The 19396-nt window shown below is 34.9% G+C and overlaps 2 protein-coding genes across 12 annotated transcripts in view; one reads left to right on the top strand and one right to left on the bottom strand.

Moving 5' to 3' along the window:
• The window catches only part of RELCH (RAB11 binding and LisH domain, coiled-coil and HEAT repeat containing), a 100064-nt gene extending 84817 nt beyond the window's left edge, over positions 1-15247 (bottom strand). For 3 of the 9 annotated variants that reach the window (XM_074355297.1, XM_074355292.1, XM_074355298.1), the window contains exon 1: positions 14475-15246. In XM_074355297.1, coding sequence (XP_074211398.1) covers positions 14475-14991 — 517 coding nt within the window. In that variant the 5' untranslated portion in view covers positions 14992-15246. Of the gene's footprint in view, positions 1-14474 lie in introns of all 9 variants that reach the window. The other 6 variants (XM_074355291.1, XM_074355293.1, XM_074355294.1 and 3 more) reach the window with 4 other exon arrangements.
• Positions 15248-15318: 71 nt separating this feature from the next.
• Positions 15319-19396, top strand: part of PIGN (phosphatidylinositol glycan anchor biosynthesis class N) — an 88182-nt gene continuing 84104 nt past the window's right edge. For 2 of the 3 annotated variants that reach the window (XM_045521464.2, XM_010961284.3), the window contains exons 1-2: positions 15464-15625; positions 17599-17748. The gene's annotated coding sequence lies outside the window, so the exon portion shown is untranslated. The other variant, XM_045521463.2, reaches the window with a different exon arrangement.

Here is a 19396-nt window from a genome sequence, read left to right as displayed (position 1 = left end):
AAGAGTTTGGAAAAGTTAGCCTCTTTTATTAAGAAAGACACTACTATTTTCTAATATAAAGTATACCACAAAGCACTTCTTCAAATTCCAGGGTTGTGTAACTTCTTAGTAATTCATTTTGTAACTCAGAAACTGAATGATCAGGAACTTTCATCAGAGTTGGCAAACCAGTAAAACCTGTACGTAAGTTTTATTAAGTCTGAAAACTAAATTCATTATACATGGTGTGACTGTAAGACATGCAGATAGATTTTATAAATCACATATGAAAATAGTCTTATTTTTACATACATTTAATCTTTTAGTACTGATGACAGAATGTACTTTTATAATAGTTCAAAAAATTAGTTTCAGACCCTTGAAAAGGTTATCTTTCATGTAAATTTTATGGCACTTTAAAAAGCTAAATGTATCAGGAAAAACTGACCAGCTGCTAACTGGCAAAAAACATTGCTTAATTAGGTAAACATCTGGTGAACAACTACTGTGTTCAGGTACTGACAGGAAGGTACTGTAAAATATTAAAAAATAATTTTTTAAAGGATAGGCATATAAAAGTCCATGTAGGTGTGTTGTGTATGCTTATATATGCATTAAATGTTTTTATAAATATACACAATAAGGTATTAACAGTAATTAACTCTGAGAAGTTATAATTCTTCAATACACACTCCTCTCTGTATTCTTTGAATTTTTTTGCTCGTATTTTGGTATATTTTCCCCAGAGAGAGTTAATATTTTTTACAATATGAGCATTTTAGAATTAAAAAGTCATGAAAGTACCCAATTCACAATTAAAGGGTAGGAAGAAAAATAATGTCAAGCAATTAGCTTTAAATTCCAATTTGTATAGTAAAGAGCATTTACTGAACCATGCCTAAAAAACCTATGTCATGGTAAATAACAAAGGAAGAAGTATGGAGTAAATAAATTCAATAAACAGACAATAATATTACCTTAAAAGTAATTATATCTAAACTTGAGGTCATGTATGACATTTTAACATGCTGGCTGCTTAAATTAAAAGTGGATCTTAGAGATCTGCCAATGGCAAAACTTACATTTATATTTTCTGATCCTCAACTCTTTTCTAATGTTGGGACTCATTTCACTGACCCTTATGTTCAAAATATTTGAGAGCTGGAGAAAATCTTACAGATAGTCTAACCCCTCATTTTAACTGATGAAAAAACTGAGCTATGCATTCATTCAAAGAATATTTACTAATCCATGATAAGGAGCAGAAAGATAAAATTCAGTAAGACTTGGTTCTTGCCTTAAATAAGCTTATAAACCACTGGAATTAAGTCATGTACACAGCTAACAGTGATACAATTAAATCACTTTAAGTTAAAAGTCAAGCAAGTTAATCTGTGAGCAAGCTAGAAGTATAATTCAAGTCTCCTGGTTTGCAGTCCACTGCTCTTTGCCACAAGATTCCACTGAGCCAAATGTAAAAGTCAAAAGATTTAAATTTAGGAAGAGACAAACACTGAAACTTCATTGACAAACTATTCACTAAAGTTAATATTTCTTTAATGCTGGATGGTTTTACCATAAGAACAGCTTTGAGGTAAAAGGATTATTATTAATAACAACAATAATTATTATTACATTTAACATTTTTTTAAAACCACTTTTTCTGTGCCAAATACTTTGGGCAGATAGCCTTATTTAACCTTCCTAAGAAAGCCCTGCGAGAGGAGTCATTACCATCTGCATTTTACAGAAAAAGAAACAGAGACTATCTAGTGTCATGCAACTAGGAAGTAGCAGAATAGAAATATGAACTCAGGCTCTCTGATGCCAAAGCCTGAGCTCTGAACCTTTAGTGCTGTCGAACAATATGTAAAAGCATGCAGGTTCAGATCTCCTCGATTCCAGCTAAGTTGGGCTTGAGGCTGTGAATGGACACGGAAAGACCAAAGTTGACTCAACCTTCCTCAGGCTATGGAGGGAAAGGCTAATTTTACAAAGGAAGATTTCACACTTTCATACTTACAAGATCCCGTTACTTAAAGATCATTTCTTTAACATAACATCAACCTTTATTCAAAAGCTTGTTTGCCAGGCACAATTTTAGGTGAAAGATAAATAAAACATGGTCTCTTTTTATACTCACGCTACATAAACATTTATAAGACAAAGATATATGAGACATGAAAACCAACTAACATCTTAAACAAAAATCTAGTCAGCTAAAACATGAACAAAAAAATTTCAATAACACTAAATGCATTCACAAGTCTCTATATAATTGATTGCCATAAGTGAGACAGACAAAAAATTACCATAGGTTCAGAGGACTTTGAGATCACTATGGGCTGGAGAAGCTTTAGGGAGAGGAAGGAACTGGAACTTCCTTTAAGGATACACAGAGGAGGAGTGCACAGCTTAGTGGTAAAGCATATGCTTAGCATATACAAGGTCCCAGGTTCAATCCCCAGTACCTCCATTAAATTATAATAATAATAATAATAAAATAAATTAATAACACTAATTACCTCCTCCCCCCTAAAAAAATAAAATTAAACTAAATTTTAAAAAAAGATAGAGAATCTGGAAAAAAGTAATGGAAGATGGAGGAAAAGAATTTCAAGAGGAGGAAAAACAATATAGACAAAGGCAGCGAGACAGAAAAATATAAAACATATTCAAGGGACATTGAACAAACACTGTAAGTACAACAAAAGTTTTGTATATGACAACATGGTTGAAAAGGCAGGAAGAAGCAAAATTATAGGGAGAACTAACTTTATAATGCATATTTATAATAAAATACTTCAAAGTCATTTTTATCATATACTATGCAAAAATGGGAAAAAATTAAAATTGCTAAACAGATTTGTAAATTCTTTTTTCTATAATATATCATTTTGCTAATAAAAAGAGTTGGAAAAAGTTGCTTTGGACAGGAGAAAGCAATTTTAAAAGGTTTTAGCTGGAGTGACATGAACGAATAGCTTTTAAAATCAATTAAGAATAAGGATTAAAGGCACAGGGACCAGTTATAAGGCTAGAGCTGAGGTTCTAAATGTGATCTCAATGCCTGAACCAAAGCAGCACACAAGCACAAAACTGATGGATGATACAAATAACACAGAAAATATGATGACACTACCTTGAGCAATCTTAGTCATCTAATCAGGACCAGCTGGTTTCAGAAACAAATGAACACCATCTCTGACTGCTGGGGAGTTTGGAAATAACAGGTGGGAAAACCCGGAAGGTTACACCCATGACTGCAACTGTGGTGTCTCCTCCTTGAAGCTTAGTCATGTTCCCTGACTAGACCAGAAACTTAGATGTAACCACGCAGCAAAGCTTTAAGATTAAAGAAGAGAGTACATGCTAATTCAGCTTTGGTGAATTTCCTTAGTTGAATTTCATGCAGAAAAGACAATTGAAGACTATATTTGACTGTAATTGGAGGCTTAGTTGACCCTACAATCACATACAGGATGTGCATGTTCTGACTTGGTTTAAGTTGAGTGCTGTGCGTTGTGGACATCTCGATGGAATTAAATGATGTTTTCAGCAGATTATTTACCTCTGCCTTGGCGTGGTGGTACAGTTTGTCACTTTGATTATTTTTTAAAGGATCAGTATAGCACTACCTGACTTGCCTTCTGCATTAAGAAGACTGGCCACTTTGAGTTAATAAGATATACTCTCTAAATGACTTACTAAGATACTTTGACTGATTAAATACTAAAATAATTTGAGAAATTTTGCTTTAAACTGTGCTTTAAAACTGACATAAAACAGTTGTGGTGTAATGGAAAGGATGAAGACTTGGAAGTCAGTGATCTGGTTTGGAATCCTAGTCTTGCCACTGAAGACGTGATAAGAGGTAAAATATAAAAGGGCATACAAATAAAAGGTAAGCCCATCTCTCAACCACAATCATCCTCTGCAACAGCAATCATTGTTGAAGACTCTTTTGTATGTATCCTTTTAGAAATATTCTAGGTAGATGCCAATTCCTCTCTTTTTGTATGTAGATGGAAACAATTCACATATTCTGCCTGCATCCTAATTTATTCAACTTATAATGTATCTTGGTGATCATTCTACACCAGCACATATAGATCATTCTGTTTTATTTAGCCAATCTCCTACTGTTAGACATTCAGGTTGTTTTCAATCTTTAATACCTTTACTTACAGAAGATACCAAAAAAATGTAGGTTCAACAGTTTTAATGCAAACAAGCTGTCTATAATAAATTATAGAAATGGAATAGGATATTAAGGAATATGTGTTTTTAAAATGTGATAGATATCACCAAATTACTCCAAAAAGAGTGTCCTACCAACAGTGCGTAAGTATACATTTTGCTTTCCAATCTTTGTGTCGCACATATTTTGATCAAAACTACACTCAGAAGACAATATTGCCTATAGAAAAAAAAATCTGTTAGGCAGAGTCCAGTGAGATTGTAGATTCTAAAATCACCTATTAAAACAGGCAAATTTCATGATATGGATGTTATTAGAAGGTTTACAAGACAAAAATCAATATTCTTAATATTGTAACTTACCAAAGGGTACAAAATGAAAATATCAAACATGAAGAACAATATTAAAATGTGACTAGACATTTTGGTGATATGTTTATAACGTTCATCATTCCACCTTACATTCTTTGGTCAATTCTCTGTATTCACACATCTATCCCTGAAAAAAAGTGTCAATCCTTACTATAATTGAAAAGAATGACTATAATAAGGAGCTATTTTTGACTAGAAAAATTAGAAACTTTAAGGTTGTTGCTAGATACTTTTCTAATGGTAATTCTACTTCTGTACACATATACAGAATATTTATAAGACTCCCCATACAATGCAATAAAAAGCTATCAGTATAAAACAGTTTTGTTCACTTGAAACATGTTAAATTTCAAGAGAGATTTGTGTCAAATGAAGACTTCCCCTCCAAATAAAACTGGCAACAGAAGACTGAAAACAGAGAAACTAGTTCATATGCAACAATGTTTGGGAGCAAAGAATGAACTTTTTTGCTGTTATTTCGTGCAAATTAACAGATAATCCAAGACACTGATATTCAATATAAGGTAACAAAAAAGGTAGATACATGCCAAATACACACACAGAAGTAACATACTATGCAAAATATATTCCTTGCGTTCACATACCAGAGAGAAGATGGTATTTCATGTCAGAAAAAACATGAACTTGTTTCACATTGCACAGTTACAGGACTAGGTGCCAATTAATGGTGGAACAGTGGAGTTGTAGTTCTCATCACATATTTTCCTTGTTTTGCCATTCATTATACGTAAATTCTGACAAAGTGTGGTACATATTTTAATTGCTTTAGAAAAGTGCAAAGTTCAACACCATATAACCAACCGCCACCTGATACAAACAACTGTTAACATTCTTCAGAATTTAAAAAGAAATAACATCTAATGTTTCCTTCCTCGAGGACAAACACAATAATGGATTTAGTGTGATTCTAGTTGATGTTTTTATATCTGTAATAATATATGTTACCTATAAATAACATACAGTAATGTTTTATGTGTTTGAAAATTTACATAGTGGTATAGAACTGTATGCAATGCTCCACAACAGATCTGATATCTGATTAATGGCTGCTAAGATTTCCATTTTATGACTATACCATAACTAATCTTTCCATTATGTATGGCCAAGAGAATTGTTTCTAACATTGTACACACCTTGTTATGCACATTTGTGAATTCCAGATAAATACTTCTATGTGGAAAAACTGGGTTGAAGGGTGTGCACATCTTCAACTTTACTAGATTTTATCAAAATATTATTCAAAGCAGTTGTATTGACACTTTTACTGGGTAGCACAAGAGTTCCTGCTTCCTCTTCCATATCAGGAATACGAAGTGTTGTCAGACATCTTCATTTTTGCTGAAAGGTGGGGTATTGTGAATTGCATTTCCCTGATTACTAGTGAATTTGAGTATCTTTTCATTGGTTTGCTTCTTTATGAATTATCTATTTATATTTTTTGCCTATTTTTAATTAGCTCATTTTCCTTTTTCTTAATATTTGTAGGCATTCTATATAAACTCTATACTTGAAATACTTTTTGACTATTATATATATGTGGCAAATATGTTCTCCTAGTCTATGGCTTGTCTTTTATTTCATGTTATCTTTTTGCATACAAGAATTTTAACTTTGATACAAACATATTAATCTTACTTTAAAGTCTGCATTTTTTATGCCTGAGAAATCCTTATTTCAAGGTCATAAATACGTTTTAATATTTTCTTCAAAAAGTTTTCAAGTTCCATTTCCCACATTTAGCATTTTAATTAATTTGCAGACTTTGTTTTGGTGTGTGTGTGTATAAATATACATATATGGTAGGAGATAAAGAAATAACTTCCCTCCAGGAGACAAATTTGTTGAATAGTCTACCCTTCCCTCAATGATCTGACTCTTTTTCCTATACTAAAGACTCACTGAGCTTGTTACTGGGCTGTAATCTGTTCCTTAGTTCAATCTGTCTACTTCTGTTCTTCTTTGTTTTTGAAATATTTATTTTGTAAATGCCACATATACTGATTTTTAAAACTTGAGTTCCAAAAAAAGATAAGCCCCCTTTTCTTCGCATCTGTTAGTTGTAAAATTGAGTAACTAACCACTGCCTGAGAAGAGAACAAAAGGAAATTACATTTAAAAATAACTTACATGAATATAATTTAAAATATCTGTAAAATGTAGGTGTAATGCCTTTACAGACATAAAATATAATGCATTAACTGTATTATGACATTTTAATGAACCATTACGAAATCATAAATCCAATGTTTACCTTTTAATAATTTATTTTACACTTATATAGACTTACTGCCAATGACAATAAATATTAACTCAGCTGACTCTCACAACAGCTCAAAGAGGTTCTGTTATCCCGTTTTTAGATAAGAAACTGAGGCATAGAGAGATTAAGTAACTTGTTCAAAGTCACAAGGGTTTAAGAAAAAAAGTGGCAGAAATAGGATCCAAGCCAGGTAATCTGACTCCAAACTCTGTGCTCTTAACTCATTGTGTATACAGCTTTTTCCCTTAAAATTAGCAGACCTCTTTGATCTAATTTATGGTGGCTACTCAAATAGAAATGCTATCAGGTTTTCTTATGAATTTCAAGCACAGATACTCCCAGTATGCTTTTTAACTTGTTGTTTTAATTAGGACACCATATATCTGCTAGTCCTGTTGAATCCTATGAATTAGTACTGTCAGACATCACCTATCTTCCTCCGTCTTCTATCATGGGCAAATCTGATCTAGTCTTCTCTCCTTGCTTCATATATTTTTTCTTATAAAAGAAAGAAGTCACTATAAAACAAGTTTTTGAAGCCCTTTCACATATATACTCTCATGTGAACTTCCTTAAAACCCTATGACTAGCAGTGGACAGAATGATTATTGTGCTTTACACAGAACAAGAAGGTTCAAAAAGGTTAAATGATACACCCAAGATAACAGAGCTGTAAGTGGCAGAAGCAGAACTAAAGATCAGACACCAGTACTACAAGTCAGGTGGTCTTCAAAAAATACGCCATGTTCAAAAGTGTAGATGGTGTAGACTGGCACAGACCTACTGTTGTTTTATCACACGTCTTTCCACAGCTACTCTTTTACCAAGCCCATACTTCTCTATTTTATTTATACCAGTGTGAGAGATCTGTCATTTATCTTGCTATGACCCAAATATATCAGCTTTAGAACATTCATCTTCACCCCGTTGTAGTTAAGTGTTATAGTTTGCTCAATCTTAGTAAATACCATTGCTGAATTCAGTTATATCGGGTATTCATTTCTCAGAAATCAGAAGAATCTATTTTTAAAGTGAACAATTTACACTCAACTTGATCAAATTTTCCTGTGCAGATCTCCTTAGTTTGTAGAAATTATATGCATACGTGTAATTAGAATCATCAGTGTCCCATGCTCCAGTGAAATGGGGCCAGCAACCACCTTACAAATTAATTGCAGGTACAAACTTCTACTTATAAGATAAATAAGGGCTGGGCATGGAAGGTACAGCATGGTGACCATAGTTGACAATACGGTATTATGTATTTGAAAGTTGCTCAGAGAGTAGATCTTAAAAGTTCTCATTACAGAGGAAAAAAACCCTAGCTATGTGTGGTGATGGAAGCTAACTAATCTTATTGTGGTAATCATTTCACAATATAGACATATATCAAATCATTATGTTGGACACCTAAAACTAATGTCATATGTCAATTAGATCTCAAAAAAAATTAACTGTACTATTGAAACAAACACTCATATGAGGGAGTTGGAGTAGAGCAATCCTAAACTAATGCAAATTCCCCCAAAAAGTCAACCAAAGAGGCACTGCATTCAAAACATGGCCAAATAGCTAAATACCACTTACTTAACCACCAAGTATGCTTTTAGTATAAATAATTTAGAAACCACATTTTATCATCAAATCTCACAGCACTTATAGGAAGAAGCCAATAAAAACAACTACCTAAAAGAAAAAAATAGGCTATTAATAATTAAGACCTTTCTCAACCAATATTTGTAACTTAAATATAAATAGGCTGTATTTTTAGATCAAGGTAAGTATTCTTTTTCAGTCAATCATTCTAAAACCAGGGGAGTTAAGGAGTGGACACAGTTAAAAGCCACTATATAAAAACAAAGTAACCAATTTCAATTTTTGACCTAAAAATACTATACAAAATGAAAGTTACATCAATTCTGGAAGGTTTTGTTCCCCAAGCAAACAAATACTCACTGTGAACATCATCTCTAACTTTCTTGTTGAAAAAGCAGAAAGTATAATTTAAATTTTTGACAGCAATAAGGTCTGTTTTCCCTGATTAATACCCCTATCTCATTTCCTTTTAAACTGTGTACCACAATGGTCTGAAAGTCATACTGTATTTTCACACAAAAAACCCCAAATGGAACCCTTTTATTAATTGGTGAGCCAGATAATGGTAAGCATGTTCTGAGATGATGTTTTAAACAAGGCAAAATATAAAATAAATAATATCTTCTCTTTACCCTCACTTCCTTTTCCTCACTCAGGATAAAGAGTCTAAATATGGCCAAATAATAAAGTTACTACTTATTCAAAATTTCACCCATACTTGAGCATCAAATTAAAATTTTACTTTCTCCAGAAGAGCCATTTCATTAGGATCACAATCAACAATGATTTTTCCATAAATAAATGTCTACACTATTACCTGTACCAGAGAGGACTATTCTATAGGTCTTTCATGTGTTAGTTGCCTCTCCATCAAGAACATAAACTCAAGGACATGCACTAAACTTCTTTTGGATCCCTACAATCCTTAGTTGATCACACAATTTAATAAATGTATTAATCAATGTAAAATATTTAATACTAACTATACTCAAATCACTGTTTAAAGCAATGAAAACATCTGACTACATTTCCACAAGAATTAATAAGTTCGAAGCTACTGAAAGGCATAGGCAAAAAAAAAAAAAGAAGACAGTCATGCAAGAGATAAATTTAGGAATGTATATGGTCCAGATAATAGTGGAAAGTCTTATTCAGCCAAAAGCAGTGAACTGAATAAACTTTAGAAATATTCTGTTGACATTTTCTTGTTAGCAGCCAGAGGAAGCACTAAACCCAATTCCAATCTAATGGGGGGAACTACTTTGTAAAGTAGAAGAGATGGGAAATTTGGTAGATTGTAATCATGACATCTCAGCATTTGGTAATACTAGGCAAGGAATACTGAGCACAGTGAGACATGTACTCTTTGAAAGTTTTGAGAAAAGATAGGTAAGATAATAGAAAATTTTAAAAAGGAGAAAGATGACTCAAGAAGTCTGTAGGCTCACAAGTAAAATTATTAAATTCAATCAGAAATGACTGCCTCCTGATAAGTTGCCTTATAAAACTTTGAAGGCATGATAAATACGGAATAAAAGAAGTTCATTACTGAAAGGGGTAAGTTACTTGTTCTCCCCATGAGACCACCTACTGTCTCTACTGCACAAAGAACAGGCTCATCCTAAACAATTAAGAGTTCAATTTTGATTATAGCTCTAACACTTAGGGTGGAACCAGCAATCCTCTAGCTAAAATACTATAATCTGCTCAGTGTTAATCAATAGCATTGGTACAACTTTTGTCTTGCAATCTAAATAGAAAGCAAAACAATTACCAAACTGGCTCAATTGGCAAAAGTACAGGAGAAAAATATACAAATAACATGTATTCAGCAAGTAATATTAAATGTAAGATCAAATTAGTTTATCAAGTAGATCTAGCCTGAACACTGCAACAATGTTAAAACAATTTATCAAAAATCAAGACTTCCTTAGAGCTCATTTTATTCAGTTAATAGAAATTCTTCTACTGAAAATATCAAATTTATAAAGCTATAATTCTTTTGATATTTGAATATTTTATAAATGTGGATTATTCCACTAGTTAAGAAAAAAAGATGAAATACAGCATGAAGCCTCCTTAAACTATTTTAAAAAGATCACTATATTAGTATTAAACTAGGTCCAACAGACTTTTAGGTAAACAATTCAGTAAATCTTGCAAAATTAAATTGTTTTTGGACATCATTAAATAAAGAAAACTACTTTTGATTATAATATTTATTATTTTGAGGTATTATGAATTTTCAGATCAGACACACATCAATCAAAAATACATAAAACAAATAAAAATAATGTAATGTTTTAGATAATCCATACTATCAATCTTTATATTGTTTTATCAACCAAAAATACTTATTTAGTATCATAAAGTCATACCCAAATTAGCAACAATTGAATTGAATATAAAGGACCTTTAAAACAGGCAGTAGTTGGGTCCCAGAGAGATTCATCCTTAGAATCCCTAAAACATCATTTGTGTGTTCAGGAGCTTAGTCAAAAATCTTCAAAACATGGTACTAACCACAGTTTTACAGACTTACTTTAGCTTTTATCTATTTTCTGACACTGTTAAAATATTTAAATGCATTGATATTTTGACATATACAATGCATTTGCATTTAAACTATACTAAAGTTTGTGCTATGAATGTCTGCAAACTTAGGAATATTTAAGAAATATTTCTTTTTATGATACCTTTATTAAAATGCAGTCCTGCCATCACAGTCCTGAATTTAAAAGTTAAAATTATAAATAAAACTTCTAGAAGAAAATATAGGAGAAAATTTTTACAACCTTAAAACAGGCAAATATTTCTTATTTAGGACAAAAAGAGTACAAATCACTAAGAAAAACAACCTGATTCATCCAGTATTTGATGAAATTAAAAATCTCTGTTCATATGACACACCATTAAAAAATGAAAAGGCAAACCATACTAAGAGAAAAAATTTGCAAAACACATATTTGATATAGGACTTGGATTCACAATATATAAAGAACTACAACTCAATAAAAAGATATGAACAGAAGTTTCACAAAAGATACACTAATGGCAACACACATACACATCCTAATGGCAAAAAGTTCAGAAGAATTCAGCATCACTAGTCCTCAAGAAATCTCACAATGTGATACCACACCACTCTCACTAGAATAAATTAAATAAAAAGTCTGAAAATACCAAGTATTTGGGGGATGTATAGAAATTGAAACTCTCATACACTAATAATGGAAATTTTAAATGAAACAACTACTTCTGAAAAAGTTTTGACAGTTTCTTATAAATTTAAATATGTACTGATTATAAGACTCAGCAATTCTATTCCTAGGTACTACCCAAAAGAAATGAAAACATATATCCATGCAAAATTTGTATAAGCATGTTCAGGGAAGCTTTATAAATATAAGCCAAAACTGGGAAAAAATACAAATGTCTAACATCAGATGAATAAACCAAAAAAAGGAATGAAGGAAAGGCTACATGCTCTGCAAATGCATTTATATTAAATTTTTAAAAAGGCAAAACTTGTCTATAGAAGTGGTTCTCAATTGGGGAAGTATTGCCCTCCCCTTCCTTGGAAAATTCTGGAGACAGTTTTTAACTGTCATAACTTGGGGGATGGGGTCGGGGTGGCTGCTACTGGTATCTACTGTACAGAGGGGCCGAGATGCTGTTAAACATTCTAGAAGGCACAGGGCAGTAGCCACAACAAAGTATTATCAGGCCCAAGAGTTCAATAGTGCCCAGGCCCAGGTTGGAAAATCCTGTTCTATGGTGATTAGTGACAGTGTAGGGATACTGAATGCAAAGGAAAATGAAGGAGCTCTGGGACAATAAAAATGTTCTATATTTTATTTGTGGTAGATGTTAATTTTCCAAAACTCATTACATTGTACACTTGAAATGGGTGCATTTTATTGTATGTAATTTTACCTCAAAGTTAATGGTAAAAATTATAGTGCCTATCAAATAATATAAAGCTATATAAAATAATTTAGTCCAATTTTTGCTTTTTAAAATACATGCATAGAAAACACAGAAAAGGCAAATACCACTGGTTGGATTATGGATAATTCTGATTTTTTTCCTACTGCTCATTTGTTCTGTAGTAACTTGAAAATATACTATATGAAATACATATGATATATATATTACATAATAATATATTTTTAAGTTATACCTAAAACAACTCCAAATAATAAGAATAGAGAAGTACAAGTACATATGGATATTTGATTATACTTAAATTGTGATTTTTGATCACAGGACTGAAATTATTTAAAGAAACTATAAAAACGTGTAATGCAAAAGCATTACTCTAAAACACTGCTATAATATTTAAAGAGTCTAAATTACAAATATAACTATTTCTATACAAAAAGTTTTTAAGAGAAATTTTCACAAAACAGTGATGTCAAGCCACAATAAGGTAGGCTAAAAAGATTCAGAAATTCTTTTAAACAAGTTATGAAGTAAGGAATAATTCATTTCATTAGTACATTAGAAAAACATAACAGATGCAATTTAGTTCTGTTCAACAACAGGCCAGGAACTGTACAAAGTGTGAGGAATATGAAGATGTCCCTCAAGAATGGACTATCTAGTGGAGAAAAATGATATTGTTAGCGAATCAGATTCCTTAGAGTTAAAGGCTATGGCTGAGGTTTGAAAGTAGTACAATGAAAGAACCAAACAGCTAAGCCTGGGGAGTGTGGGAAACACTTACAAAGATGACATCTGAGCTGGGTCTTGAGGAAGTACTAAGAGCTTATTAGCTTATCAGGTAAAAATCATTATTAGTTCAGGAATCTTAAAGCAAACAAAACATGCCCAACTACCTAACAATTTTGTGACTCTGCTCTTTGTTACACTTTATAGTCTTAAAGGTCAGCATGAAAACATCTTTACCTAAAAAGGAAGATTATCCCATAATATTAAGCAAGTTACACCTGCTGGGAAAATTCCATATTCAATAGAAATCTGCTTATAATTTACCTTGATTGGAAAATGCACTCTTTGCACGTTCACTACATCTAAGTTAGGCAACAGAAGTCTCTGGCACCATTCAAAAGTATAGACAAAAAATAATCAATTAGGCTACAATTTTTAAATTGTATATTTAACATTCGTTAGTAAATTCCAGTTGGCCTCACATAACACACTAAAACATCTTATTACCACCGGTAATCGAAGATGTCTTTCAAAAGGTGGATACTGGGAGTCCAGTATACATCCTTGATAATACATTTTAGAGCCATAAGAAATACTTATAAATATATGATGAATGAGGTAAACGATTACTCTATACTGCTGGCAATGATTATAACTAGGTAAAAAAAGAAACTTTCTAACCTATGCAGAGAAAAAAGCCTATGAGGTGGTGGGACCACAAGCTACACTGCAGGTAGAACCTGCCTGTCCTGTTCCTTAGACTTCCTATAATTCTGGAAATCTACTGAATTAAGGTAACCGAAAGTGAATTACATTGAGTTCACTTAAACAAAAACAAATTTTATGCAGCAGAAAAGCCAATTTTTGAGTGAGCAAGTCATCGCAAAGGCAGTGTCTTAAAGTGGATCAGACTTTGCAGAGAGAGGAACATTTCCTATTCTTTTCTCTCTTTGAGTCAAATAATTACTGCGAACAATTTAAGAGACATAGGTTCCTTGTAGTGGTGATTCGAGTGTGTCGAAAATGGAAAAATGATTAAAGCGATAAACCAGGTTGCAAGGGAGTCCTTTTGGAGTCACGTAATAGCCAGTGAACTAGAAACTCTGGATATTGAATAGATACAGATACCAATAGGAGAGCCAGGAGCAGATGCCAAGTCCAGCCAAGAGTTGGAGTCAGGCAAGGATAAAACACTCACTGCCAGATCCTTTTGCTTCTGCCGCAAAAGACCACCCCCACCCCCCGCCCCAACTTACCCTCTCTGAAACGTTCCTAATATCCGCCCAGTACCTACCCAGAAGTACCCCTTCCCCCACAATAACTTCTTACAACCCCAACAGTCCTGCCGGAGTGACAGGCTGCATTCACTTACTGAGCTGTCCCCCACCCGACGTCGTACTTGGTTCCCGACCTCCTGCGCCTCCAACGCCGACTGCTCCAGGGATCCCAGGCGCCCCCATCCCCGGCGGGGTCCCACTCTGCCTCTCGAAGTTGCCAGGATTGGAGAAGTAGTCACGCAGCCGAGGCAGCTCGCGGCCGCTCTCTAACAGCTCGGTGTGCAGCTCCAGGGCGGTCAGTAAGTATTGATCGCGCAACAGCTGAGCCGCGATCGCATCGATTGACAATCGGGCCGGGGTCTCCCCGGTGCCCCCCAGTGACATCGCCGCCGCCGCCTCCCCAGGGAGCCCTGGTCGTGCACTGCTCCCTAAGGCCACGGGATCCTGGGGCGATAGCGAGTCCGCAGAGCCAGGATCTAGGCCGCCCCCGGAACCGAGCCGAAGCCCTGCCCGCCGCTCCTCGGTCGCTGAAACCTCGTCGTCGTCCTCATCCGAATCGCTGAGGAAAGGATTCACGCCGCCGCCACCACCTCCAGGCGCCATCGCCGCCATCTTATACTGTCAGGAGTGTGGGCGCCTCCCTGTCTGGCTCTGACAGGCCGCAACTTGAATCCCCGCTAAGCCTCAATGGGCACTGTGCACCTCCAAAGCCCCGGCCTGGCCACGTCCCGCCTCCTCACTTGGAGACCAGGCCCCAGGCTCCGAGGCAAACAGTCCGGATGCAGCTGCACCCGCTGCCTCAGCCGCAGCTGCACCAGCAGCCCGGCTCTGCAGGCGTCTTCCTGGTGTACAGTCTCGCGAGAAATGGAGCGTGCCCTGCCCCTCTCCCCGCCCCCGCCCCGCCCCGCCCCCGCCCCGCCAATTCTGCACACCGTGTGCGAAGATTGAGGGCCCCACTCCTCGCTCAAAGGCAAGGCCCCTCCCCCTCCCCATTTGATTGGCCAAAGAAGGTTGGGGGCGGGGACTGGTGTTACGGAGGACTGACCAAAGACTTATCGCGAGACCAGCTGCTGGCCAGGTAAGGGTTAGGGGCGTTACGCGGTTGAGGGGTGATTATGACGGTGGCTTAGGAGCATTCTCTTGGCTGTCCTTCGTGGGCAGAGCTCCCCTCTGCCCTAGAGCTGGGTCCCGCCTTCACGCTGAGGAGGCCTCATTCCTGAGATCCGGCCTCACCTGATAGGCCCAGGTAAAGTCCGGGGACTAGTGCGGAGGGATGCGGTGGCCCCCAAACTGGTCACATGCCGCTGACGCTCTGCTTCACTTTTACTTAGCACGCTTCACTTTTTCTTGCTGTATGCTGCCAACTGGTGACATTTTCTCTGCACGTGTCGCAGGTGCCTAGGGCACTAGTCAGAATGTGGCTTGCTTTCTCTTCCTTGCCTTCCCAGCCAAGTGCCTGCTTGCCCTGGAGGCCTGGGAGAGCGCCTTTTTGCCACCGACTTACTGGTAGAAAGGGCGGGTCGAGATGGGGTGGGGTGGGGTGTGAAAGATGGAGAGAGTAAATGGAAAGTGAACAAAGAGGTTGGGGTTTTACTTGGACGTAGGAATACTCTGATAGCCTCGACTTGGATAACAAACTATTAGCAACTCAGTAAGCATTTAGGATTTAATACACAATTTGCACAACGGGGACCCTTCAAAATATCAAATGCAGTCCTTCAGTGGAGAGAGAAGAAAACTCAACCTCGAGACATTCAGTGACCCAGTCAACTCAACACCACTGATAACTATTCAAAGGAACTGAAATCATTTTTATGTCCAAAGCCATTCTTTCTCCACTATGCCTTGAAACTTTTCTGACTTGTCCATTTAGGTTGGACTCAAGGTACTGACTGTAGAACTTAATTATTTTAAAACTTGGATGCTTTGGACAGTTTTGATATGCTTTATCACAGGTTAGCGCAGTATACTAAGTTCGGAAGTTCAACAATTATCTTTTATGTTGTTTTATGTCATTCCTTGATTACAACTGGAAGTGGCAAAGAGGATGTTAGTTTCTAGTCAATAGTATTAAAATGCTGTTCCTAAGAGCTTCTGTTTTCTTCACGCATAAATTGCCACTTTTGCAGGTTTTAGATTTCTTTGTTCGTAGCTTCTTTTAAACACCAAAATAGAGGTAGCAATAATTATGCTATCAGGTCAGTTACATTACTTTGAAGCATTAAAGTATCTCCTTTAGCTCTGTGGAAAAATAAAAATAGAGCATTCTTATATAACCCTTGGGTCAGATTATTGGTTTACATGTAAGTGTATGCCAACAGTTAAATGTAGGCTTTAATTTCAGTTTACCTAGGCTCAGTATACTAAAATTTTCATTTGAATGTGGCTTAGGTTTTTTGTTTTGTTCTTGGTAGAAGATTTTTTTGACATTGCTTGTACTAAGAATTCAAAATGTTTTTTTACAGAACATTATTAGCTCCTAATGTTTAAATCCTAAATTTTGTGTGTGTGTGTGCCATATATTGAAGAAAAGTATGAAAACAAATCCTGGATCTTAGGAAAAGAGTATCAAAATAGCCAAGGCTGTGTCCTGTTATTTATTTCTTAGGAAAAAGAATTGCTGATCCTTATTGTAATTGAGTTTGCTGGAGAAATTAAAAATGGGACCAATTTCTGGAATGGAGGAATGGGAGGGATTAGAGAATGACATGGAAAGGGCATGCTTAGAAATGGATTGTTTATATACAATATTTCTGTCTCTGTAATGGGGAATTTTAGAAATCTTTTGTATTTAGGGTCCTTGCACTTAGGGTCTTCCCTTAGAGGATTGTGCTTATTAGGTTGATGAGCCTGAAGTTCATACCCCAGTTCTGCCAATTATTTGGTGTGAGACTTTAAAAAATTACTTATCTTCTCTCTGCCTCACCTGTCAAGGAGGTACTGAAAGTACACAGAATTAGGAATGTGCTTGTCATGGTGCCTGGTACCTAGAACACAATAAATACTGTCATTATAATCGGTTATCAATTAACATATAATATTAGTATATATTGAGAATATTTGATAGGTTTTTAAAAATAAAGCAAACAAACCCAATGTCAGTCGTTGAGTAGCTACAGCCAGAAAAACCAATTAAGTGAACAGGCCCCATAGGTAACTAATTTAGGATCTGATTTCTAAAGTGAAAGTTGAAAATAGATTTAAAATATGTTTCCTCAGAGTTGTAAGAAATTGGATGTGGAAGTTCTTCCCATGATTGGCTTGCTGTAACACGTCTATAGTTTCCTGATTGGACTTCATATCCTATAATTATGGACTTGTTTATGTGACCTTCCAAGCCCTTCACAAATCAACTGGCCAGTCTTCTCAGTAAGTATTTTTCTTTTCTACAATACATAAAGGTTTAATTATCAATTTAAAATGTTTAAGAAATAGCACATACTAGAATATTCTTAATTGCTCATCTCTACTTATAATAACTTGCTGTTAATATTCTTAGGAAATTTTCTTTCTACTTAACAAGATTTGCATTAATCTAGATCTTTACAGCTAATATTTTATCACACAATCAGAATAGTCATTGAAGTTTGTATCTTAGTGATGAAAATGTAAAAGATTGCTCTTTTTCAAGAACTTCAGTCATTGTAGTGTTTAAAAAATTTTTTTTTGCTTTACTAGTCTTAAAATAGCCACAAGTAATATTTTAAATGCAAGTTTTTGGTTTATTTAAGGTTTTTATAAATATCTAATTTTTCAATACATTTTTATACACTCTAATTTTTTGACATTGTTTTTCAGTGTGTGGTAAACATCTCACAAGAATAGGCTAAATAACTTTTGTTAGTACATGGTTATGTATATTTAAAAATTTTTAATAGTTATTTGTTTTGGAGGTTTCCATATGACAAAGTTTTCATTTTCACTGAATCTGAATAAAAAGTGATCTTTTAAAGAGAAATATTAAGGAATAATATTGCTTAATTACATGTGCTTGGCAATAATAAAATAAGTAGTATGTGAAGGATGTTATTTTGGAATCACTGCGGTTTTATTTGTAGTAAACGACTTAAATGTAAAAGTTGTTGTTTTTAAGTATCCTAAATCTTCACAGTTCATCTGTATGTTCTGGAGAAATAAATAGAAAAGCAAGGCAGCCTCTAGTGGCTATAGTACATATTACATATACCTTTGAAATGATAATCTAATTAATTTATTCAGCAAACATTTGAGTCCTTACTAAGTGCCTAGGATTGTGATGAGTGCTGGAGAAGCCCCGTCTTGCTGACATGGAAACAGGGTTAAATGATAGAGACAGACATTAATACAAACAGTCAAAGACAGAGCTGTATAATTATAAACTGAAGGAAAGGTTTTGGCATCTGGTTTGGAGTGTTTCAAGGGTGAAATTACGGGAAGCTTTTTAGCTTCTGTCCCTTATTTGTTGCCTCTTCCTTATATTCCTATTGCAGAGGAGGAGGGAGTGAGAAAATTAATTTGGAGGTTCAGTTGGCAGAATTTAGTGAAAATTATGACTATTCTTGTTTTATAACGTTTAATTTATCCTAGTGAAGCAACTGAAGTGTTATCATATCCTGAGTGCCAAGCGTTGGGCCAGGTATACGACATAAATTCATTCTAATCCTCACAACCACCTTTGTAGTTCGTTGGTATTATCTGCATTTTATAGGTAACATATCTGAAGTTCAGTTTATCTAAGGCCAGAATCTGCTAAAGGCCTGACTTTCAAGCCCATCCAGAATAGCAAGTTGCCTTTAAAAAATTTTGTAGACTGTATCCTAATAAATGCTTAAATAGAGTTGTCAAATTCCTTTTTATTTATGGAATTTTTTAATATTTTGGGGATTGATAATAAGTCTCAATCTTCATTCACAATTTGGCAGGAAACTATATCTTTTATTTTTCTATTGCTTTCTTTCAAAATAATGTAAACTCACCTACTAAGAGTTTGATTTAAAAATAAAAGTTGAGTTGCTTCACCATCTGGTGGTATTGCTAA

This window comes from Camelus bactrianus, chromosome 30 (assembly GCF_048773025.1).
Source record: "Camelus bactrianus isolate YW-2024 breed Bactrian camel chromosome 30, ASM4877302v1, whole genome shotgun sequence".
Lineage (NCBI taxonomy): Eukaryota > Metazoa > Chordata > Mammalia > Artiodactyla > Camelidae > Camelus > Camelus bactrianus.
This window is presented reverse-complemented; position numbering and strand designations above follow the sequence as displayed.